Source organism: Perissodus microlepis, chromosome 8 (genome assembly GCF_051167445.1).
Source record: "Perissodus microlepis isolate ML-2025 ecotype Zambia chromosome 8, ASM5116744v1, whole genome shotgun sequence".
NCBI classification, from domain to species: Eukaryota; Metazoa; Chordata; class Actinopteri; order Cichliformes; family Cichlidae; genus Perissodus; species Perissodus microlepis.
In genome coordinates, this window is record NC_140468.1 from 208,170 (window position 1) to 233,779 (window position 25,610).

The window sequence follows — 25,610 nt, forward strand, 5'->3', positions numbered from 1 at the left end:
AGCTCGCACTGCTGATATTACAGCTGAAGGAAGCTAACGAGTACTGGGCCTAGATTTCAGCTGCAGTGGTGTAAAGAGTTCAAACTTTACACCAGTGATGATGTATGAACCAGGAGACCATCCTAACCAGTCTCCAAATGTGAACTGAACTTCCTGCCTCTGCTTACAGGTGATCTTCACCCACAGAGGCTACATTTCAACACATTTAATCTCCTGTTTAATGCTCTCATCCTGCAGCTGAAGGAAACTTTAAAGTTTGGTGTGTGTGTGTGTGTGTGTGTGTGTGTGTGTGTGTGTGTGTGTGAGGGACGGGTATCAGCACGGATTAGTGAGTAAAGGTAAGCGTGTCTCTCCCTGTCTAGGCGGATTTCCTCTGTGCGGTCACACACACCGTCCCGGTTTGAACCGCCGCCGCCGCCGTCTCTTCTCATCTCATCGTCTCCTCCTCTCAGCCGCCCGTCTCGCTCCTGTTTTTTTTTTCTTTGTGTGTGCGTTTGTGTGAGAGCTCTTTATTTGTTTGTCTGAGGCCATCGTGCGATGCCATTCCTCCCCCAGGACGCTGAGCGATTCGATGGGCTGTCTCTACTCTACTGGTAAGCTAATTCTTCCTCTGCTCCTCCTCCTCCTCATCCTCTCTCTCTCTCTCTCTCTCTCTTTGTTTTAATGGAGAAACTTGTCTCCTGTACATGCTTCAGTGCTTTTGTTTTTCTGCCTCGCTCTCTGCTCATGTGGGTCGCAGACTTCAGAGGTGAAACAGGTTTACAGGCTGTTTGGCGCCAGATGCCGCGGAGTTTAAGTCCACATGCTTGTACGCAGTTCTGGGTCAGAGACGCTTTAAAGGACAGTGCAGCAGCGAGCGCATTTCCATTCTTATTCTTATTCTATTGTTTTGCCTTCCACCAGATTTTAGTGGCACATACTTTTTTTACTCCAGTGCTCTGATTTACTCATGTTGCACCTGAAGGTCACACATTTCAGATAAAACAGTGCTGCTGTCGTCGGGTGAAAGACGAGCAGAATGAACTCTTAGCTTATGAGAACCAAAGTTTGGCTGCAAGTACAGATGATTTAATCCTGTAATTTAATTTTAATTTTTTTATTCCTGTGAATTTTCTCTGTTGTTGTTACTCGTCTTTGCATCGCTTTGCATGCATGAAAGCTTTCGATAGGCCAAGTTAGAACTGCACAGTTTAATAAAACGTGCACAGCCGCGATGCTCAAACCAGAGAATTTATTCTAAAATGAACAAACTAATAGCTGCACGGACTCTGAGATTATGGGCTGCTACTATAAAATAGTCCATCTCTGACCACCATCTCTCAGGTCACAGACCTACAACTTAACACGTCATCAGCCCTCCAACAGAACAGCTGCTTGATTGTAGGAAAACAATCATATCATCTGTAGTTGTGGAAGGATAATTTAAATTAAAGGCATTAAAAGTTGACATAGGGTCAGGAATTAGTCCGGACCTCCTGCCGGTTTACCTCCGCAGTGGGGTGAAGAGCGGTACAGGGATCAGCACACTCACGTGCCTCAGGATCAGTCCTTATGTAATGTTTTTCTACTCTAATTGATCCTTACTACTTCTCTCACGCACATTTGAATCGATGTTTTGTCTAAAACATGCAGGCACACATTCATAGTCACAGTGCGATGAGTCCATCAGGGTTCAGTGTCTGGCCCAAGGGCACTTTGGCATGCAGACGGGAGCATTGAGGGATCAAACCGCCAAACCCTGAGTGACCCTGATGAAAAGACATCCAGTGACAGTCGTTCCATGGTTTCATCTACAGAACGCTTTGGTTTTTCCTCCTCTGGATGAATGTTATGAACCTCCGTTATTTTAGCTGGAACTGAAATAAACAACAACCACGTTCTGGGTTTAGAAAGAGATAAAAATCCACGGCTGCAAAGGGACCTGCTGCTGATGGACAGACTAGCCAGGTTAGGCGTAAACACATGCGTGGATATCACCTGGATATCACCATCAGATTGACTGATGGTTTATTGCAGGAATGTACTCAACAGCAACACGTTGCAGTGGTAGTTTCTGTGTCATCTCATCAGTCTATCAGGGGGTTGTGGAGGAGTTTTGCTCCACTCTTCTTTGCGGCGTTGCTTCATTTCATTGAGGTTTGCAGGATTCATTCATGCCTCACACTGGCTCTAGATTACTTTGGTATACAGAGAAGTTTACGGTGCACTCAGATCATCATCCCTCCACCACCGTGCTCATGGTAGTCTGAGGTTTGGTTTCATCCAAGCATGCTGCTGTGCATTAAGGACAAACAACTCCACTCTGGTCTTGTTCACTGCAGAAGTCTGCTTTGTTCAGACACAGCTTTACAGATGTAAAGAACCTCTGCTGCAGTTCTGTGAAAACCTTCTGCTTCAGTCATCTGAGCATCTTTAACCTCCTAGGACCTGGCGTCCACATATGTGGACATCACATTTTGGGTTGTCTAGACCAAAATACTAAATTTTGCTCTACAAGGACCTACGAGGACATTACACTGCCTCTGTTTTATCAAAATTTAAAACAAATATCCTCATATGTGGCTCTCATTTTTCTTAGAAACAAAAATCGGTTAAAAAAAAATTGGTGATTCTTTGTTTTTACATTCATCAGGTCCCAATATGCCCAAATATCAAAGAGAAATTAAAAATGCTGCCATGGAAGAGTTCAGGTCTTAGGAGGTTAAGCAGCTCTAATGTAGACTCACCATTATTATACACGCCATGTTAGGACCAGTGTTAGGGCTACAGAACTGCATTAACTCTCCATGGCACAGATTCAACAAGGTGCTGGAAACATATTGAAGTGTTGAATGTTGGAGAAATCAAAACAGGAACTGCAGTTTTACGAGTGTTATGAAGTATTCAGCTCAACTGTATTAAACAGCATGACTACTGGCAATCAAACAAACACACTCCATGATAAGCATCCCTTACTTCTTTTCATGTACTGGCTATGAATGAGACATGAAAGTGAAACGTGAGCCAGCAGTTCGGGTTTCCTGCACAGCTTCCTGTGTCTGGTAATAATCTGTCAGCGTATGGATGCATCCCCATCACTCATGCTGGGGAAAACATCTGCTGCGCTTCACCGCAGGGAGTCTCTTCTTTGTGTTCCCCCTCTCATGCTTTTATTTGACACTTAAACATACAGAGAAAGACAGCAAACAGACAGGAGCAGATTAAATATGCAAACACCAAACAGTAATCCTCACGCGCTGCAGCTCTCTGCACATTTGCATAGCTCACGGATCAGCGTGCATTTTCATCAGTTTAGACTAAAGAAAAGAAGTTATCTGTTCATTTGGCTGCACAGATATTTAACACAACACTGAAAGCAAACATTCAAACCTGAACTCACTTCCTTCTCTTCCTTCATTTTCATGTGATCCTCTCTTTGCTGGAACATTTGAATGAAATTAAATCCTGGCTTTCAAAGCTCTTGGGGCAGGTGGGGTGACGCTCAAGCAGCAACTTCAACGGCTGAAAAATGAAGTGAGTGGAATGAGACAGAAACTGCAGTTCTTTTAATGTCCACATAAAGGATGTTCAGCTTTAAATGTCCAACTTTACAGCAGAAGTTACGTCTGAACTTAAACCTTATTGTCCAGCTGAGTTTATTTCCCCAAACTTTAGAGGAGGCTTCACTAAGTGGAATTAGTATGTGTGATGAAATCAAACAGTGCAAGGATGCAGCTAATCAAGAATAAGACAAATAAGAATTCGACTGTTTTTACCTTTCAGTTCTCAGTCCTCATTGGTTTTTGGATTAAAAGAAGCATTTTGCTAATGTGACATCTCAGATACAAGTTGGTGTAACTCTCCAGCTGGTTGCTGCAGAGAGGTGCATGGTGCTGCTTTGGTCTCTAGCAGAATCAGCATCACCTGTTGTTCACATGGAAGAATGATTCACCAAGTGCTAGTGACACTATGACTGACTGAGTGAAACTCAGCTGACTGGAGACCTTTCACCTTCAAAGTAAAAGTTCCACCTTTGCTGGTTTGCACTGCATGTTTTAAAGCTACACTTTTGCTCAGAGTGTAAATGTTAATATTTTGCAGAAAGGTCTGCATCTTTCATTAAAAACTTCAGCTGATCGCAGCCGTCTGCCTGTATATCAAAGCAGTTGCAAAGAGGTTTTTGGTGCAGCAACCTCTTTGCAACCGATCTCACCCAGCAAGCCTCCTGAAACCATCCACAACCACTGCGGGAACACACGTTTTTCCCAAGTGACCGGAGGTTCCAGGGGTGTAGTCTACTCCTCTGTAGGCCTTAACAAGTGGACAAAGAGCTGATGATGACTGTGAAGGAAGAGCTAGAAGACTTTAACCTACCATCAGGTAAAACACTCAGTCATCTGTGCCTGTGGACAAAGACCCTGAGGTGGGCTCAGTTAATGTTAAAACTTTGTCAGATGTTGGAACATCTGAAATATGTGCCTCACTTTAGAAGTGAGGGTAAAAGACGTTTTCAGGTGGAGAATATGTGACCAGGCTTCTCTTTAGATATAATTTTATTGTACATGGAATCGATCGCTTTAAACCAGCAACATTAAACTGGTGAAAGTTCCATTATTTCATTAATGACCAGTTACTAAAAATAGAAAAAAGTCAGTTAAAACTGTGACACATGGATCTGTTTAATAACTACATAACAGCACAAAACCTCAGGGACATCTCTTTCAGTTTCATTGATGCAGCCAGTAAACTATACTGCAGGTTTAAGTGGAAGGTTTGTTTCTTCTGCAGGTAAAGCTACAGATGAGGTGCGTAGGTGTAGGCGATGGTGGTCTGGAGGATCTGCAGCGGTGTTAGCGTGTCCTCGCTGGCGCCCGGCCTCTGTGGGATGTTAATCATTTGCGACAGGTCGTGCAGATTATCAGGTATTAAGTGATCAGTTTAATTGCTCCCTTGTGTCCCAGCAGTTGGCTTCGCTGCACATTGTCAGCTGCTGTCGTCTGTTTGTGGGCCTGGGGGAGCTGCTGCTGTCAGGTTACTGATGTGGAAAGGTACGTTTGTTTTACGTGTAGTAGACAAACTCACGATAATGACTCTTCATCGCTGAGCCAGGGGCAGGCGGAAGCCAAAGGTTATGCAGAGTGATCAGATCTGGCAGCGTCTTGCTGTACTGATCCAGGCTTACAGTGAATGCATCAAATACCCAAGTGAGTCTGAGCATTTAGATCTGAGTTCATGCGTGCACTGATGTGTTCGACAGGAGAGATTCTCATTGGCCAAAAGAAAAATCCAACTATAAATTAACTATAATGGAAATCTATAAATGGAATAAAACGAGACTCCACACCATCTTTAGGACACAGAATTTCACTGTGCACCAAAACTGGAGCTGTTAGCCGTAAAGCAGCCATATGATTGGACATTTTAACATGACTGAGTGGCCTTTTTTTTTTTTTGCCTGTCCCGTTTGGCTCTTTTGCCATCAGAATTATTGTCTAAAGGCAAAGAAAGATGCCCAACGGATTTACTTTACCAAATGGACCATCCCAGCCTTGCCGTAATGCTCTATTTGATTCACCTTTTATTGTTTATTTTATTTTATTTTTACTTGTTAAATACGGGACCGACTGGGGAAAAGAAAGAGGGAAAGAAAAACAGCGGGGAAGAGGGACAGGGATAAAGGGCAAAAAACCAAAAAAACAACAAAATAAGCAGACAAAAAATCCATCTATCAATCACCTGGATCACCTGTTGAGAAAGAAAAAAGAGAAAACAAACAGAAGAAAGAAAAAAAGAGCAACATAATAAACAACATCACAATGATATATGGGAATATAACAGTAAATACTAAATATTAAACATTATTGTGCAGCACGTAAGATCGACAGAACACAGTGTGCTTTAAGGTAGGAGCCAAAAAGGGTGTAGTTTGTGTGTGTGAGCACCCGTGTGTACACCTGTGAGCATGGACGCGCTTGTTTTTAAAAGGTTCCTTCATGTAATGATCTGTTAGAGGGTGTGGGGGGGCCACAGCCCCGTCCTCCAGGGCATGAAGCAGGTATGGAGGAGATCAAGACTCCAGACATCCAGAGGCCCCCAGAACACAAGAGACCAAGGAAGACCAACAGAGGGGCAGCCGCGCCACTATCCCAGAAAGAGCTGAGGAGAGTCCCAGATGAGGGGTCACTCAGCAGCCACGGAGCAGAAGCCAGGGGGGGTTGCAGTGACGTGCCCGTGAGCTCCGCCGGCAACCAGCTGCGCCAGAGTGACCGAGCCCCAGGCCGAGAGGCCGAGGGCACCCCACCCCCGAAGTTGCCCGAGCGAGCCCCAGGCTCCAGGCCCCGATAAGCAGCCACCAAGGAGTGAGCCGGTGTGTACCCGGACGCCCATCCCCGGACACAAAGAACCACCAACGCACCGATGTCTGAGGGCGTCTGCCACTGGCAGGGGAAGTGGTGGGGGGAGATAGGCCTCCATACCTTGGAGGGCCTGAGATGTCCCCAGAGAGGTGGCATCTGATACCCAACCTGACATATAGACACAGACATACAGGCACACACAGATACAAACATCCATTCCCACCCTCATGCTCTCATATGCAATTACTCAACACTCACCCAACGTGGAGACAGATATAGAGAGACACTGTACACACAATCACACTCCCCAAGCGTACTCTAAGCCCCGGTTCTAGGTACCCTTGCCCCTGGAGGGGGAAACTGCACCCAGACCCAGGTGGTGTTACCCTTTTCCCTGCGGTGGGGAGAAGCAGACCGCCCCGACTCCGCAGCAGCAGGGAGGCCCCACATTCCAGACCCCAGTCGGACGGCCAACTCCTCCCCCCCGCTCCAGCAGGCCGCAGAGAACGGGGGTGTGAGAAGACTCCAAACCTCCCTCCACCCGCTCATATGTAGTGTTGATGCATGTGTGTTCTAAGGTGCATTTAAAACCCAGGAGGGCATGGAGCTACCTGCCAGAGAGCAGCAGGTAAGCACATAGCCCCTCCTGATAGCCCTCAGTGTCTACGTGTATTTAAAATTGAGAGGTGGAGCGGGAAGAGGGAGGCAGCTGGAGATGGGGAGGGAAGGAAGGGAGGGGCAAGTGACCCCTCCCTGGGGCCAGCTCCCCCGCTGACCCCAGTAGGCACCCCCATACTCTGCATCCACCAGGGAAAGGGGGGCCCAGGCCCATCTGGACCGGGGCCTAGTGTAGCAGTGCCGCCCGGCCCCACAGAGCCCAGGACAGCCCACCCGACCCCACCACAGAGAAAACTGCACCCACCCCGCGTAACCCTGCGCCAGGGCCGGGCCCCCATACACCCACCCGCCCACAACCCCAGCAACACACCAACCGGGACCCAAGCCCCCAAGGCCCAGCCAGGGCCCCAGCCCAGAGACGGAGCACCCCCAGAACCCCATGCCCGTCCTGGACCCACCCAGGGGCAGCCAGGCTACCAGGTCAGTACACGCAGCCACGAGGAAACCGTCACCTAAGAGCCAACAGAGCCCTTAATAGGCCATGACCGCTACCCCGGGTTGAGCCCTCCAAGGAAGATTCTCCTGGGGAGCCCCCCGATGCCCCAACCCTGTCCCTACCCCCACACCAATCACAACAGCGAAGGTGGGACCAAACTATGCCCCCCCACCCCCACTAGGTGATGGAGCTGATCAACGGAGCCCAGAGCAATTGATCTGATGTGGTGGCAGAGGCTGTATCAAGACTAATGTAATCGAATAGATAATTTCTATATTGGTTAGAATTAAGATTATTTTTATTTTTCCAGTTCATGAGGACTGTTTTCTTGGCTGTGCATAGGGCAGTGAAAACCATATGGGCTATATTCTTATCTGTAGTGACATTATCTAAGCTGCCCAACAAACACACTAAAGGGGAAGTTGGAATGTTACATTTCAGACACTTTGATAAGTCCTCACATGTCTCGCGCCAAAACTTCTGAACTGGTGGACAGAATCAAAGAGCGTGGATGTAATTGTCCGGTGAATTGGTTTGGCAGTGTGAGCAGTTGTTGGTAGATGTATAACCCATCTTGAACATCCAATGACCTGTATAGTGCACTCTATGTAGTATTTTGTATTGAATTAATTGAAGACTGGGATTTCTAATTAAATGAAAGGTTTTTAAGCAAATCTGAGACCAGAAGTTTTGGTCTAAGTTAACTGATAAATCCGCTTCCCATTTTGCAATAGGAAGTGATATTGATTCATCTGTTTTAGAAAGCATTCTGTAAATTTTGGAGAGTAATTTTGGGGTTTTAAGAGTAAGAAATTGAACCACACTTGGTGGTGTTTGTAGTTCAACGTGACCCGGTTTAAATTTCTTTTTTACTATGGATTTAATTTGTTAATATTCTAAAAATCTTTTCTTGTTGATCCCATATTGTGTAACTAGTCTGTCAAATGAAATAAATTCTGTTCCTTCTAATATATGTTCTAAATATTTGATTCCTTTACCACTCCAATCTGAAAAGTTTATCATATTATTGTTTTGTAATATGTCAGGGTTGTTCCAGATAGGTGTACGTTTGCATGGGATTAATGAAGACTCCGTCAATTTTAGAAACTCCCACCATGCTGTCAGAGAAGAGCTGATGCTGACGCTTTTGAAGCATTCATGCTGTTGGATGTTTGAGCTGATAAATGGTAGGTCTGAAATCTCTAGATTATTGCAAAGTGCTTGTTCTACATCTAGCCAAGGTTCATCTAAGAGGGTATGTTTTAGCCATCCTGAGATCAACTGAAGCCTGTTGGCTAAGAAGTGGCCAACAGGAAAGTTAGGTAGTTCTAATCCTCCTTTATCCTTGGTCTTTTGTAGTGTTTTTAAGCTTATACGTGGGGGTTTATTTTTCCAAAGGAATTTGGACATACATGAATCTAGAGATCTGAACCAATCTTGTGGCGGTTTAGTTGGGATCATTGAGAATAAATAATTTATTTTTGGTAAGACCATCATTTTTATAGCGGCAACCCTTCCCATGAGTGATATGGGTAAACATTTCCATCTAGCCAGATCACCTTCTACCTTCTTTAAAAGTGGGATATGGTTTAATTTAGTTAGATCTGCAAGCTTGGGAGAAACATTAATACCTAAATATTTTATATTTCCTGATTGCAGTGGAGTAGAAGAAGAATTATAGAAGGAGCAATTAATCGGAAGGACTGTCGATTTTGACCAATTAATTGAGTAATCTGATATTCTTGCAAAAGAGTTTATCAATTCAATCACCCCAGAGATATTGGTTTGTGAATTTTGGAGAAAGAGTAACACGTCATCCGCATAAAGGCTGATTTTATGTTCCACGTTCTTGCATTTTATGCCCTTAATTACTTAATTCTGTCCAATTGCTGCTGCTAGTGGTTCAATAAAAATTGCAAACAGTGAAGGGGAGAGTGGGCATCCCTGCCTGGTGCCCCTCAGGAGACAGAAGCTGGAGGATGTTTGGTCATTTGTTTTGACACAAGCTGCTGGAGAATTATATAATATTTTTAACCAGTTAATGAAAGAGGATCCAAAACCAAATTTGTGTAAAGTTGCAAATAGAAATTTCCAGTTAACTCTGTCAAATGCTTTTTCTGTGTCTAAAGAGAATATATTAGTTTCGATGTTTCTACTGTATGAGTAGTCTATCAAATTAAGTAATCTACGTGTATTTGTTGATGAGTGCCTACCTTTTATGAAACCAGTTTGGTCAGGATGAATTAAGATGGCTCTTATTTTTTCTAGTCTCTTTGAGAGAGCTTTGCAGATTATTTTAAGGTCTACATTTATAAGGGATATTGGACGATAGCTTGAGGGATATACAGGGTCTTTGCCTGGTTTTAGCAGGAGATTAATGTTTGCAGAATTCATATTTGATGGAAGTCTGCCCTTTTCTTTGATTTCCAACAATGTTCACTGAGTGGCCTTTAAAGGAGCTGCAGGCTTGGGCACGTTCACGCTGGCTTAATTTTTTAACGAAGCCTGCTGGGTCACCTGATTTAAGCACCGATTGGAAAAACGTGCTCAACTCACGCTTCATCGAGTGCCGGGTCTACACACCAAGTTTGTTTCAGTTTATGAAACAGCTGCTGAGAACCTATGTTTCTTTTAGCTGTCATGAAGAGGCTTCCATGTTTTTTGTGGTTTTGTGCTAATTTTTCAGAAGTCTGGAATAAAAGAAAAAGATGACCTTTGAGAAAGGTGGAGACTCCAATATGGCCCTCAGGTAACATCTAACAGTTACAATACAATAAACAAAAAAACAGACTCATCTGGGATGGTGGGAAAGAGTCTGTGGTCCCAGTGTGTTGGTCAGTTTCTGTTCAAGCCGAGTAACTCAACAAACGTAGACTCTCATTTATCAGCACTGACTGAGTCCATTTGGTTTCTGGGTGACTTTATTTTGCTAATTATTGATCTACTTTGTTGATGAATCATCTCGAAATAGTAGGTTAACGTATGTAGAAGTGATTTTTAGTAGCTGGTTGCTCGACTGACGTTTGCTGCTTGGAAAACTGTCCGGCTGTATGATGTGCGTGCATCGGGTCTCCTTACAATATATTTGGTTCCTTAAGATGGATTATGATTTCAAACTAATCCTCTTCACAGTGTGACCTTGACTTCACTGTACATTATCCCTTACATAACACAGTATATGTAGGGTCGCCCTGAAAGCTGCGCTGCTCAAAGCTTCTGAAGAACTGAGATAATATCACAGCTTTAAAACTGCCCTCCCGCGACGTCTCACTACCTGGTAGATATCCTCAAATGCTTCTCAGCACACAGAGTGGAGTAAATAACTATTTAATCCCGGCTGAGTTGCTTACTTACAGAAAAATGAACAGTCTCCGATTTTTATGGTAGTCTAAGGAGCTTGGAAAGACTACGATGACCTGGATGACTGAGAACCTTCACAGACAGATTTTTATGCTAGTTTTTGATGGAGGAAAGGCATTAGATAAAAATTATACAATGATTTACATATCAGTGTGTGAAATAAACCAGTAAGACTTCACGTTCCTACAGACTGGCTTTTAACCCATGTGGCACACAGACTTCAGTCAATCAGTCACTTACAGATCCTCCTGATCCCAAATCGCTATTGGTGTGTATAACACACACCTGTCCACAGAATCAGTTTCATCCATTCTAACCTCTTCACACCTCAGAGAAGACCAAAGAGCTGTCTTAGGACGTCAGCATCAAATGAGCATCATAGTCTGGAGCTCCATGCAAGATCTCATCTTATGAGTGGTGGATCTGACCAAAACTACATCTGATCTGATCTGAAGGCCAAGAACATCATTGGTAGCACATTGCACCAAAATGGACTAAAGTGTTGCAGTACCCACAGTACCCCCTCCCCGCCATCCCCTACAAGAAACATCACACTGCTGTGCAGAAGCAGCTGTTCCTCCACCAAGTACTAAGTCATGTTTTGCTTGGAGATCAAATGCATTAAAAGCAATTTATAACTTCTATGTTATGTGTTTTTTTTTTCTGGATTTTTGGTTGTATCGCTCTTAAAATACAACTTCCATAAAAATTAGAGAAACAAACAGATTCAGCAGGAGATGAAATCATTATTCCCCGCGCTGTGTCAGGGCAGCTATGTTCCAACGTAGTCTGAATGAACTAAACAGCAGTGACTCAGTGTCATTGGAATGATTTTCTGTAACTCTGATCATGAGCCACTCAAAACCTTAAAGTTGTTTTGCTTTATTCTATTTATTCTGCTGGATGGTTTTACTTTCATCTGTCAAACTGTGGGACACTCTTCTTTCTGGAAGTCTTTTCTTTACAGTAGACTAGGATAATGGTATGTCTACTTCCTGGAGAGTGGGCTTCACTTGGTTGGGTCTTGCTTCTGTGGCCTGTTTCCATCGATGATATTACCCATGTGTTCTTTAGTTCCAAGATGTAGGAACCTCATTCTGGTTGCGCAGTTTCCGTTTGGCCTGTTACTCTTGCTCTGGGAGCTTCTTTACCTGCAGCTTGTAGGTTCACAGCAACAGCTTCCAAAAGCAAATGCTGCTTTGGATCTTTGCTGTTTGTTTTATTTCCAACCATTCATCCATCCATTCATCCATCCAACCATCCAACTATCCAACCAACCATCCAATCATCCACCTTACCATCCAACCATGCAACTATCCAACCAAGCATCCACCTAATCATCCAACTATCCAACCAACCATCCACCTAACCACCCAACTATCCAACCAACCATCCAACCATCCAACTATCCAACCAACCATCCAATTAACCACCTAACCATCCACCTAACCATCCAACCATCCATCTAGCCAACCAGCCATCCAACTAACCATCCAACCTTCCATCCAACTAACCAACCATCCAAACATCCACCTAACCATCTAAACTGCAAACATGACTGTTAAATCAACATATTTATGAAAAGCTTTCTCTTTGCAGCTCCAACTATCCAACCAACCATCCAATCATCCACCTTAGCATCCAACCATGCAACTATCCAGCCAACCATCCACCTAACCACCCAACCATCCATCCAACCATCCACCTAACCATCCAACCATGCAACTAACCATCCAACCATCCACCTAATCATCCAACTATCCAACCAACCATCCACCTAACCACCCAATCATCCATCCAACCATGCAACTAACCATCCAACCATCCAACCATCCAACTATCCATCCAACCATCCATCCAACCATGCAACTATCCAACCAACCATCCAACTAACCACCTAACCATCCACCTAACCATCCAACCATCCATCTAGCCAACCAGCCATCCAACTAACCATCCATCCATCCAACCATGTAACTATCCAACCAACCATCCACCTAACCACCCAACCATCCATCCAACCATCCACCTAACCATCCAACCATCCACCTAACCATCCAACCATGCAACTAACCATCCAACCATCCACTTAATCATCCAACTATCCAACCAACCATCCACCTAACCATCTAAACTGCAAACATGACTGTTAAATCAACATGTGTATGAAAAGCTTTCTCTTTGCAGCTGGTTGGTAAATTAAGTTTAAATGAAACAGAGAAGCACAGTATCCTTAACCTTTCCTAACCTAAAAAAAAAAGACCTTCCAGGTAAAGTTGCAGAATTTATTTGGTGCTTGGTTTTAATCCAGTAGACCTCTGAAGACTTTTAGGTGGCAGTGATTATTGTCAGTCCTCAAGGGGGCAATATAATACACAAATAACTAACTGGATCCTTTGCATGACCGCTGTATGAAAAAACGTGTCATCTCCAGAGATGTGTGTCACTAAAGAGAGAGAGAGAGAAAAACAGCAGATGCACCATGTGACCTTTCATTCGCTATTTTTGGAAGTGGTCAGCATGATTATTTTGAGTGTAAGTGAACCCAAATTAAAGGATCAGCTCTCTCTTGTTGCTACTCCCATAAAACTGACACAGCATCTGTTTCGATGTCTTTAGTCGGCGTTTGAGGGAGGCATCAAACTGAGCTTAGAGCCCAAAGATTTAAAAAAGCCTCTGGGCCCAGCCTCGAGTATTCATGTCAGTCTGTCCGTGACAGGCTTTGCTGCCTCTACACGAACCTTTGAAATGCTCAGACACCAGCATGTGACTCAAACTGCCGCTCAAACTGACTCTGTGCTGACTCTGAGCTGAGACTTGAGAACGACCAGCAGACAGCAGGATCATGTTCACCACGTCGGAGTCTCTTCAGCTTTAATCTGAAACCTTCTCACCCACAAATCTCTCAGCAGAAGCACAAAACAACTGCTCCGTAATGTTCCTTTGATTATTTCTAATCACTGTTTGTGTTCGCCTGAGCCTCCAAACATCCAGGTCGCCACATGGTTCAACCGCCTCATCATTTAGGAGGCGACAGATTTTATTGGTTGGACGTAGCCGGGTGGAGGTGGGAGGGAGAGAGGGAGACAATGCCAAAATCCTGTGATGATTTGATTATTTTGTGCAGCGGCGCTCTGAGGAAACAGAGCGAGAGGGGCTTTGGCTGAGGGAGGATGTTGATATGTGTTTAAATCTGTTGTGTTTTTGCTTGTTGCCAGGACGATCATGGGCCCACACGGCATCAGCCGAGCCGTACAGAGGCTGGAGTTCTGCGACTGCAAGAAGGGACTCGGTGAGCATCTTTCCCTCGACCTTACTGACCTCTGAATCCTTATTAACCGCTCCTCCTTCAGCCGCAGCTCAGCATCTGAAAATGCTGCGATCGCCTGTCACAACTAGATGAAGAGCCAGCACAGCCTGAAAGCCAGGCTCTTTTTTAACTGGAGCTCATCTGTGTGTGTTCACAGGTGTTAAAATAATTGGGGGCTACAGAGAGCTGACAGGAGAGGAGTTTGGTATCTACATAAAGCGAGTGATCGCTGGTGGGCTGGCCGCTCTGGATGGTAGCTATTCTTCTGGTATTTTTTGTGGATCGGTTACTACAGACACTGTTATCGTCCCTCACTTTGCCTTCTCTCCGTCCGTCTGTCTGTCACTCTCTGTTCCAGGTCGGCTTAAGTCAGGTGACCTGATTTTGGATGTCAATAACATCAGCCTGATAGGGGTGACCAATGAGAGGTGAGTCTCACTGTTGAGGTATTTTAGAAAATGCAGCATGGCGGTCTCACATCACTTGTTTATTTGCACTGTTTGAATTGTGAAGCTGCATGGACTGCAGAGTGTTGGTGTCCATCACACTTTATGTGAATGCTGCATGTGAAATTTTGCAGCCTCAACATCTGCTTTAAGGTCATCAACATGTTGGCATTTCTGAGTAAAAATGACCATATTTGGACAAGAGGGTGGAGTGTTATCAGCTACTTTATCTAATTCAGTTCAGTTTTATTCATATAGCAACAAATCACAACAACAGTCGCCTCAATGCTCTTTAGTTTATAAATTAAGAAATTAAGACTATAAAATAAGACTTATTAAGACAATAATACAGAGAAAGCAACACCAACAATCACATGACCTCCTATTAGCAAGCACGTGGAGCCAGTGGGAAGGAAAAACTCCCTTTTGAACCTGAGTTAGTGTATGGGAGCATAGACACAGATACTTGCTAATCTTGCTAACATCAAAATAAACATGTACTGCACCAAAGCTGTTAATACAGTGACCTCACAGCAGCCACATTATTGGTCACATGATGTCATTAAAAAGGCTCCGACAGCACAAACACGGTCCAGAGGTCCAGTTCAGGTGAAGCTAGCAGACAGCTAGCAGCTACAGCCGCCTGTTTCACCATCCACCCTTCACTCAAAGAGGCCACACCCCTAATGATGCAACTACAAGCCTTAGTGCAATTTAAACAGGTGACCTATAGAAACACTCCCTGCTGTTTTTTTAAGGGAGAAACTGCAGTTAATGTGCAGGAAATAAGGAAAACAGGAAGTTTTCTATTTCATGTTTTTTATGTCATGTTTAGCACAACCGCTAAACGCAGCAGTTTCCTGTTCCTGATTTTTGTCTATGACAGACAATAGCCTCACCTTCACATGTAAACACTGCAGATAATTTAAACTGCAGCCCGAGTGTTCATTCTGAGACCAAACTTTGATTATAGCTGACTAAATCTAAAGTTGATTCAGGCTGAAGTCTAAATGCAGGTCTAACCTCGTCGCACCAGGAGATTACTTCTCATTGGATAACTTCCAAACTCATCCCGCCTTTCTGCTCAGCTGAATCAGTTTTGATTGGATCTTGTCTCTCCAGAATATTTTCATCTCATATTTATTCGTTGACAGAGTGTTGATTCATCACAGTTTGTGTCCTTGTGATTAGATTTTATTTTGTTATCATCTTGTTTTCATCAGAAAAAATGTCGATGATGAAAGTTACGGGTCAAAACTGACACTGGATGGTACTACCTGCTGAAGTATGGTTTTTATTAGCTGGAGACACCAACGTCATAAACACTGATGATAATCAAGTATCACAGTTCCAGTTAAACTTAAAAATCTGTTTCATTCTTTAAACAGAGGCTCGAAAGTCGTAGATGGAACGACAATCACAGCTATCAATCATCGGCCACACAACAGATACTAAAGTTCTTTTGAACTTTTAAGTAGGCGCAAAGACTTTTGGGCTCGAGTCAGTTGCTGTCAGCATCTAGTGGCTGTCGGTGGTACTGCAGTCTATTTGTCCAACGGGTCCACAGAGGACGTTTCCACCAGGCGGAGATGTCCTTGAGTTTCACACATGGACTCTTTATCTTCCATCACACGCTGGTAATGTTTACTGCTCGATTCTGCTCCCTGATAGGGCGGTGGAGATCTTAAGGACGGCCTCGCTCTCCAATCACATGTCCCTGCTGATTGCCAGAGATGAGGAATCCAGGTAAGGAGGTGCTTTTATTCTGAAATTATCCCTCTGATTTTACTGCTTTTTCTCTGTTTGGCTGAGCTGAGCATGTTTCAAAGTTTTCTGAGGTTATCTGAGGACGAACTCGGTTTGTCTGATGGTGATGATCTGTGATCAGTAGAGCAGCTGATTGAAAGTCATCTTAGAACAGAACATCTGAGCTGAGCTGCATGGGTGACTGCCAGGCCAGGGGGTTGATGCTGACAGTCAGGGTTATGTTCCTGCAGTGGGTGGACAGACAAGTGAGCCTTAAAGTGTTCAGGGTCACAAGTTCAGGTGTGCAGACACTTCTCCAGTCACATTTTAATGACTGAATGGAGCATTTAAGCTTCTTACGCTCCCTCGTTCAGTGTGAGTGGAGGAAAAGTCGGGTTTTAAGCTTTTTCTAAAGAGGCTCTTCATAAAGATGGAATCTGCTTTTATTCCCACTGAGACGACGCTGACGTTCTGCAGCTCCGAGGATGGGATTTCAGCTTTCCGTGCTCCTGGAAACGAGGCTCGTCAGTGGTTTGATTTGTCCTTGGAGCGAGCTGTGAGGTGATGTGTGAGGTAAACTGACCTGGCACTCTGCTGGCCCCTGTGCTTTTTCACGTCAGCTCAAACACAGCTTGACACAATAGGGACACGGGGCTGTCTGTCCACAGGGTCTCTGCTCTGGGAAAGAGCTGCAGCTGCTCAGCACAGAGACATGACCGGGGATCAGACCGCCTCGGTGACATCCTGCTGTCTCTGTGGGGAGACAGTTGCGTCATGAAACTGTACCGTCAGTCTGTGAAAGCACGATATAGGTTTTATTTGTTTTCATGAACTGGATTCACTTCAAGGGTCAAACATGAAAAATGTCACTAACACTGCAGTTCCTCTGACGTCCAGCAGAGGCTCCAGCAGCAAGTCAGACCTCATAGACTCCCATGTTAAACAGAAGAAATAAACATGGTTATAACCTGTTTTAATAGCTCGACTGTTTATAGGTTTAAAGTTTGCATCATTAGGGGCGTGGCCTATTTGAGTGACAGGTGCTGTTGCTTTGTGGAGAAGTAGTTCAGTTTATTACACATTTTTCCAGCCAAGCCTGCTAGTGTTAGCTGCATGAGCAATTTATATTAAAATTAGTGCTGTCAGCGTTAATCTGACGTGCACAGTATCAATGAGTTTGCCCACGTTAGCACGTTAGCACGTTGACGCCGTCCAGCCCCACGCACAGGGCGATCCGCGGCAGCTCATTAATGGAGGTTTGCTGCGTTAATACAGTTATGGCGTTAATGTCATTTTAACGAGATTAACGCTGACAGCACTAATTAAAATGAACCAAAAGGGAAAATGCTAATAGCAGGACTCTGAAAAGGAGCCTTGTAAATCCAGTAGGTGATGGTAAGGTGGTTCTTTAATGTACTGATGGCTTTTTTTTAACAATGCAACTTAATTAGAGCTGGAGAATTAGCTAACTAGCTAGTTTAGTTATAAAGTTGTATCCGCAGTTTACAGTCATAGTAAAGGGATGCTAATTTTGGCTAACAGAGAAATGTTATGTACCCCACTTTGCAGTTATTTATTTGTAAAAAATGTTTGGAATCATGTATGATTTTCGTTCCACTTCTCACGTGTGCACCACTTTGTGTTGGTCTTTCACGTGGAATTCCAATAAAATTGATTCATGTTTGTGGCTGTAATGTGACAATGGAAAAGTTCAAGGGGGCCCAATACTTTTGCAAGCCACTGTACCTCCTTACATTCTGAGTCCAGCCAGAAGCACGCAGGTTTGAAACAACAATTCAAAGGTCAAACAGAAATAGTGACGTGGTGCTGCAGGATTTAACTGGAACACTTTAACAGGAGCTGCACCTTACAACCAGAACACAGGTGAGCTGCGTCTCCTGTTGCAGACTGACTCAGATTGGTTGCAGGTATTTGCAGACATTTGCTGATCTGTCTGAGTTTGCAGTCACTCTGGACGTCCTGCGCAGTCGCTTTAAAATCATCAGTGTTGAGGTCGAGCTCAGAGGTCGACAATGCTGCAGGCTCCGCCTCCTCGCAGCCAGTTGGACACCTCTGCTGTGTACGATTGGCTGAATGCAGCTAATCTATGGGGACAGATCGGTGTTAAAATAAAACTATAAATGATTTGTGTTTAGTATTTCACAGATTAACAGCAACATCTATAAATGATAAATACGCACTGCTAATAACTCTGCGAGCTGCTTTCACATAACGCTGACCTCAGTCTCGGGTCACCACACGTTCATTTTAAATGAGCACAGAGGCCACGGGGGCGGGTCAGAGTCCGCAGAGGAACAGAAGCTGATTTAAAGAACAACAAAGAGATCAGCAGCTTACAGCAGCTGACAGGAAGTGACGTCTTGTTGTGACTGCAGACGAAAGGTCGTCCCACCTCTGGCACATTCTCATCCCTATTGTTACGAAACCTGTGTGTGTGTGTACTCGCCTCACAGCTCCAATGTTGCCGACGTTTGTTTCACACCTAAAACTAATGATGATGATTATCTGCAGCCACACGGTTCCTGCTGAGGACGCCGTGATGCAATCAGGCGGGGGGAGGGAAGGGGGGTGGATGGAGAAAACCAGAAAAACAAGCGTGGAGTTTAAGCTCATTGATGGAGGCTTGAATTGGAGGGAATATTGCGGAAGATTATTTTTAAGCTGCTGCAGACGGTTGGGGGGCGGATCCTCGGGTGGTTCGAGGACACGTTTAAAAATCGATCACTGATCTGATGAGTTTTTCTCTTTCTTTCATGTTTTGAGTGAGTGGACTGATTCTTATATAGTGCTTTTCTACTTTCCCAGAGTACTCAAAGTGCTCTAAACCACATGCCACATTCACCCAATCGCAGCCATTCTCACAAACACTTTCTGAGCACTTATTGCTTTCTAACTACATTCATACTCTGATGGATGCATCGAAGAGCATCTTGGGGTTAGTATCTTGCCCAAGGATACTTGGCATGCAGACTGGAGGAGCCTGGGATCGAACCACCGACCTTCCAATCAGTATGTGACCTGCTCTACCTCCTGAGCTACAGCCATTTAGGTCTCTGTTTTTGCAGTCCATGACCACCCCCCTCATTTTCTTAGTTTTCCTCCACACACTTGACTATTTCCTGTCACTGTTTCTTCTCATGTTTCATTCCAGCGTCAGTATTTCTGCTTCGTCTCCGCCTTTACACTCAAAATAAAACTGCCCAAAAACGCCGACTTTGACTAACTTACAATTATATTTTCCATATTATAATAACTACAGAGCAAACTGTTACATTTAATGGAGTCTGCTCAAATGAAATTTGATTTGCATACATTAAGTTTATTCCGAGCACATTTTTCTTATTTTAATGAATAAACGTCTGATTTCCTACATTTCAGTTGATTTTCACTCTGAATCATTGATTTGTATTTATTGAGGGTGAGGAAGCGTTTTTATGACCTTCAGGACGGCGTCCTGGTCTCTGACCTTTACGTGATACTTCCTGGTTGCTTTGCCTGACGCTCTACGTTTGACCTCATCCTTCAAATACATTTAATTTAGAGCTTGATCCTGGTCTCCACTGAAGCTCTCACAGATACAAACGCTGTTATGTGCTCCGTCGTCACGTCAGGGTGAAGCGTCGACCTGCTGATTCATGAAATGCTTTCTGTCTTTTGATTCCAGGTTTGCCTCCAGGTGATCTCCGATGTGATTGGTTAGTGGTGTAAAAGGAAACGGTAGACGGCTGCAGTTTAGACTTCTGGCTTTACGTTTTCTGTTGGGGGGGGGTTAAGATAATTCAAGAATTCCAGTTTTTCCAGCAGCTGTTTGAATGAAAGCTGAGGGTGGATGGAACCACAGACATCTGATCTCTGAACGGTTTTTCTCAATGATCTTGCAGATCCCCTTTAAAAGGCATTAACAGCTGATCGGATCAGACCGTGATGGCTGATGGTTTGAGTGAGACTGACGTCCGGTTTCCTCGGTGTCCATGTGAGGGAGACAAACTCTCACAGATCTCACAGCTCGCTCTCCTCAAACGCCTCAGTGCTGAACGCCGTCCAGCGCAGGCCGCCATGTTTCCAAAGTGCTTTCCCTTTGGAAACGATGTCTTTGAACTGCAGCTCATTGAGCACGCAGCAGGAACATCATTTAAATGAAGCACATCTTTAATGTATGTCGGCTCACAGCCTCCAACAATCATCATTGAGTGCTTTTCTTCAGATTTCCAGGAAAGTCTGACTCTGTCCGAGTTCTCGCTTATTGTCCAATCAAGACATTCTTGGAACCCATTTTTTTTCCTGGAATCTGCAGCTTAAGAAAAACTTGTGTTCATGAACTAATGACAGACGGATATTTTAAATCCAGGCCTGTGAAATAAACTGCATAGACATCCATACTGGTTTAGCAGTTATTAGCAGTTCTTTTATGTTTTTTACATGTGAATTAAAGTCTTGGAGAAGACAGAAATGTCCTTAATTCCTTCAGTTTCACCACAAGGACTGGGTTTGAGGTTAGGACGAGGGTCTTTGAGAAGTGAATCTGAAATAGGGCGCTGTGATGTGTTCATGTGTTCTTCAGGAGGGAGTTCGCTGAGCTGATGGAGAAGTACAGCTCCAACCACATCACGGCTTCAGGACGAATCTCTCCCACGCAGCTGTCCACAGGTAAAACCCACCATCACGTTAGACATGAACATTCGATCCAGAACAAACCGAACCCTCAGACAGCCCTCTGAAGACGTGACGATAGACACGACGGTACTCCAACAGCTCAAATGCCTGGAAATTCACAGCATGTTACAAAATCGCTTTGTGGTCACTTTCCAAAACTAACAGTCCTTTTAAAAGAGTCCATTACAAGTTAAATTTTTCATTTCCATGTCTGCGTGTCGCAGAACTGCGGACAAAACATCCTCACTAAATATGTTCTGACCCAAAAATGTCCCCAAGTTCTAAAAAAAGTAAAAATAATAGTTTTACAAAGGTGTTGCGACTTTCCAAAAACATCACCACTTCTCAAAAATGTCCACATTTTCCAAAAATATCTTCACACTCTAAAAATCCTGTTACTTTCTAAAATAAAGTCCTCTCACGTCAGTCTGGTCCTCACAAAGTACAAAGTTTCAGTCCTGAGTCACTAAATTGATCCTGTGTTCCAGTTTTTCTCCATCCCGCTGCGTCCCATCGTCCTCCGCCTCCCTCCGCCATTACATTTCTTCTCTCTCTCCCACATCTTCCTGCTCACCTCTCTTCATTCTTCTTCTCGTTTCTTTAAAGGGAAGCTGACGGACACGGCCTCCTCCTCCTCCTCCTCCCGGTCAGAGAGCCCCCAGCTCCTCAGTCCTAAAGAGGGGGTCACGGCCTACACCCACACCGCCCCTTACCCCGCTAACCCCGCCTACACCGTGCACACGCCTGTGCACGCCTTCAGGTAGGATCTAAAGAACAGAAATAACTCCCTCTCACGGTGATGCCTTCACTTCCCTGTAAACCAGAAAACATTCGACACAGGTTCTGATTGGCTGTTTTATATTTATTATTAAAATACAAATAGTCTCAGAGACATAAAAACGCATAGCGAGCTAAACCCGTCCTGCAGTGAGTCTTCATGAGTAATTTCTACTTTCCAGCTGATTTATTCAGAGTTTTTAATGAAACCAACACGGCTGTTAAGCTGTGAAGTCCTTTCTTTGCCACTTGTTGGTGTTTTAGTGCGTCTCCTTCTTTACACACTGCCCCTGCGTCACATCTGTCATGTAGCGCTGCGTGGCAGCAGGACGAGGACTCGGGCGAAAGCTAAACTGATAGCGGAGCTTTAATCACTGGAGAAAAAGGTTGAATACAAAAACAAAACTAGAAAAACGCTAAGAAACTAGGAACAAGAAAACCTGGAACCACGAGGAGACATACACAGCACACGGAAAGGGAACATGAGGGTTAACGAGGAAACACAAGCAGGACAACGAGAGGACATGAACAGGTGGGACAAATGAGACCTAACGACACAGGGGGAAGCAAAACTAGATACACTGCACACAGGAAAGGGACTATCAAAATAAAACAGGAAGCACGACACTCACAAAGACAGAAATGAAAAAGTGTTAAAGTAGAAACAGCGACGTGCTCTCAGACCAGAGCAAAACTCATCCAAACTAAGTAACAGGACAGCAGAGTATTCAAGTACTCGTGATGATGGAGCCTGGATCATATTATGGACTCATGATGGTATATATCAGTTTAATGTTCCAGCCTGAGCATTACAGGCTGGTTAGCTGTAGTTATAACATGTTAGTAGAGCGCAGTACTGACATCCATAATCAAGCTGCGGTACTGCAGTACTTTAACTACGAGTACATTGAGTTGTTCCAGGCAGTTTGTTATTGGACGGCGGTTACATAATAAACTATGATTCAGCTGCATGGAAACACCAGCAGCCACTAAAAATAGTGAAAAGCCTCTTCAGCAGTTTGAAGCTGGAGGAGGGTTAGAGATTATGACAGCGTGCTTTTTAATCACGCTCTCTGTCATGCCGCCTCTCTCTCTGTGTCCTCAGTGACAGTGTCATTCAGTTGATATGTGTCGCCAAGGGAACAGGCCTGGGGCTCATCATCAAGGGCGGAGCCAACCGTCCCGAAGGACCAATGGTGTTCATTCAGGAAATCGCGCCTGGAGGAGACTGCCAGAAGGTCAGCATCTTTGTGGTCCGGTGGTTTGATTCCGATCATTCTGGATTCAGTGAGAACCCCGCTGTGTCTACAGCGGACACTGAAAATGCATCTGATATGATCCACTGGAGATTCACTGGGTTGATAACAGATAAGGTGACATGTCAGGCCTCAGCAGACTCAACTTCATGCCAGCAAAAGGCCAGACTACAGCACTCGTGTTATGCTCATCTATAATAATCATACCAACTTATACTGATAGTGTTTATGTGAGCATGCTGCTGAACACGCGGTCTCACTGCTCCTGTCTGACTGTGCTGCTTCAGGACGGCAGGCTGCAGGTTGGGGACCAGCTGGTGTCCATTAACAAAGAGTCGCTGATCGGAGTGACATACGAGGAGGCCAGGGGCATCCTGACACGCACCAAACTCAGGTACGGCACACCTGATACCGAACAGACATTATGCAAATGACAGGATAGCACACAGCAAGGACATAAAGACACAGCTGTTCGTGTGCTGCTGTTGTTTCAGGTGCTTTTCAAAGATACAGCATCGTTTACTATTCAGAAACCATAAGATAGAAAATATTAGTAAATAATAAAAACTGAATAGAAACATAAACTGAAGGTCGTCTCTGATCACTTAAATCCAGACGTTTAACTCAGACTCATCTTGTGTTCTAGACCCGACCCGACCGTGGAGATTGCCTTCATCAGGCGGAGGTCGTCCTCCAGCTCCAGCAGCGGGCCCCACAGCCCCATCTCCCTGCAGGGGTCTGGTGGTGGGGGTGGACCCCAGATAAGGGGCCCGGTCCTGGGCACCGTGCCTCAGCAGCCGGCCGTGGTTACCAAGATCACCTCCAGCCGAAACCCCGCCAGCGAGACTCTGCCATCAGTCAACGTCACCCAGGTCAGAGCGTCGACTCTGAGAGCCTCATAAAAGTTTGTACAAACACAGGACACAGATTTGAGCTCTCGTTCTTTAAAGTTAGATTAGAGAGGAAGCAGGACGTCTCAGCACTGCTTTAACAAAAGAACCGCCTGATGGTGGCGCTGAGTGTAAAGTCAGCACTAACAAGAGTCTGTTAGATAGTTGTTGATAGCCTGTCTGTGCAGGTACTTCAGCGCGGCCTGGAGAAACGTGTCGTCTCCACAGCTGAGAGCACAGATTTACAGACAACATGTTAGTTGTCACTTCATTTATTTAAACTGTCAGTTTAATGTGAGAACAGAGTCACACGTGAGCATATCTGACGTCTGACACACACACACACACACACACACACACACACACACACAGTCATTAACATGCTATGTTAATGTGTGAAAGCAGGTGCGAGTGTCTCCGAGCAGAGCAGAGCAGACACGTGTGTCCTCGCCTCCGGAGAGTCACAGCCTGCCTGAGACGAACCCCGGTACGTATCCACTGCTCAGGAAACGTCTGTGGTTTATTCACTTTGTTCACCTGCAGCTTTGTGACAGCATTTAACACCATGCAGGACGGAAACCAGAGGTTTTCAGTAGTTTTAGGAACTTGGAAGAGTTTCCAGACACTCGACAGCTCTGATTTGCATAAAGTAGCTTAGACCTGAATTTCACGCAGTACGGAAATCTGCGACATCAGGAAATCGTACAGCAGCATCAGGAGAATGTGAACATATGCAGGCAAATGTGTGTTCACAGATGAGCCACCGTGAGCTGTTAATAAATGTCTGGAAGGCGGGTTGGGGGGCAGATGATGCGTCCTCCTGTCACAGGAGGAAGTGAGGTAAGTGGAGGTCTGGCCTGTGACTGGCTGAAGAGGTGCGGAGCATCACTGGGATCGTGAGGAGGCCTGAGGTCTTTGTCCATGTGGGAAATCGTTCTGTCTGATGGACGACCTGAGGCTCCAGCTGTCCCAGCAAACCAGTCCGACCTGTCTCCATGGTGATGTCTGAGGCTGAAGAAGACGCTGCTAGGGTCACAGAGCTAACACACCTGTAACAACACCTGCAGAGACACAGGAGGGTTGTGTTCTGGCATAAAGGAGGCATAACTCCTCTGCAATGAACAGAATTCAAATGTATTTTATCTACAATTACAATTTCATTATATTTACCTACAAATGTGTAAAGATGGGCACCATCAGGTTTATACAGGAAATAATTCATGATAAAAATAATGAAACTGTAACAAATGAAGTCGTGAGTAAGACTAAAAGAAAAGGACAACAGAACATAAAAGGAAAAAGAAAACCTGCTCCATCAAACAGCCGCAGCACAGAGAGAACAAGATGCAGGAAGATGGTTTTCTGCAAAATTACCATGAAACTGCACAGTGAATAAAAAGTGATTTAAAGTATAATTCGTGTCTGTTTTCCTGTAAAATACACAGAATTTAGGCAGAACTTACATTTACTTACTATCTCATTATTTCTTTCAATATTTAAAATGACTTCATGATTTCTTTGCGATTGTTACCTCCTCGTTTAAGTGCACCGACCTTTAAATTTGTATCGATGAATGATGTTACACGATCGTTTCAAATTCAAATTTCCGGGTTTTGTGGTTATGTGGTGGTAAACATGTGATTCTTATACTCGTTGGCTCCTCATGGTTCATTCGTGTTGTTTATTTAAATATTTTTTGTAA

General features: G+C 44.5%; 1 protein-coding gene across 2 annotated transcripts in view; it reads left to right on the plus strand.

Moving 5' to 3' along the window:
* The first annotated feature begins 359 nt into the window (after positions 1-359).
* stxbp4 (syntaxin binding protein 4) overlaps positions 360-25,610 on the plus strand; it is a 45,455-nt gene continuing 20,204 nt past the window's right edge. Inside the window, exons 1-11 of one of the 2 annotated variants that reach the window (XM_084936877.1) lie at positions 360-593; positions 14,028-14,101; positions 14,277-14,372; positions 14,478-14,547; positions 16,237-16,311; positions 20,894-20,979; positions 21,592-21,745; positions 22,868-23,000; positions 23,306-23,412; positions 23,665-23,890; positions 24,314-24,395. In XM_084936877.1, coding sequence (XP_084793003.1) covers positions 538-593; positions 14,028-14,101; positions 14,277-14,372; positions 14,478-14,547; positions 16,237-16,311; positions 20,894-20,979; positions 21,592-21,745; positions 22,868-23,000; positions 23,306-23,412; positions 23,665-23,890; positions 24,314-24,395 — 1,159 coding nt within the window. In that variant the 5' untranslated portion in view covers positions 360-537. Of the gene's footprint in view, positions 594-13,443; positions 13,742-14,027; positions 14,102-14,276; positions 14,373-14,477; positions 14,548-16,236; positions 16,312-20,893; positions 20,980-21,591; positions 21,746-22,867; positions 23,001-23,305; positions 23,413-23,664; positions 23,891-24,313; positions 24,396-25,610 lie in introns of those variants that run through there. The other variant, XM_084936878.1, reaches the window with a different exon arrangement.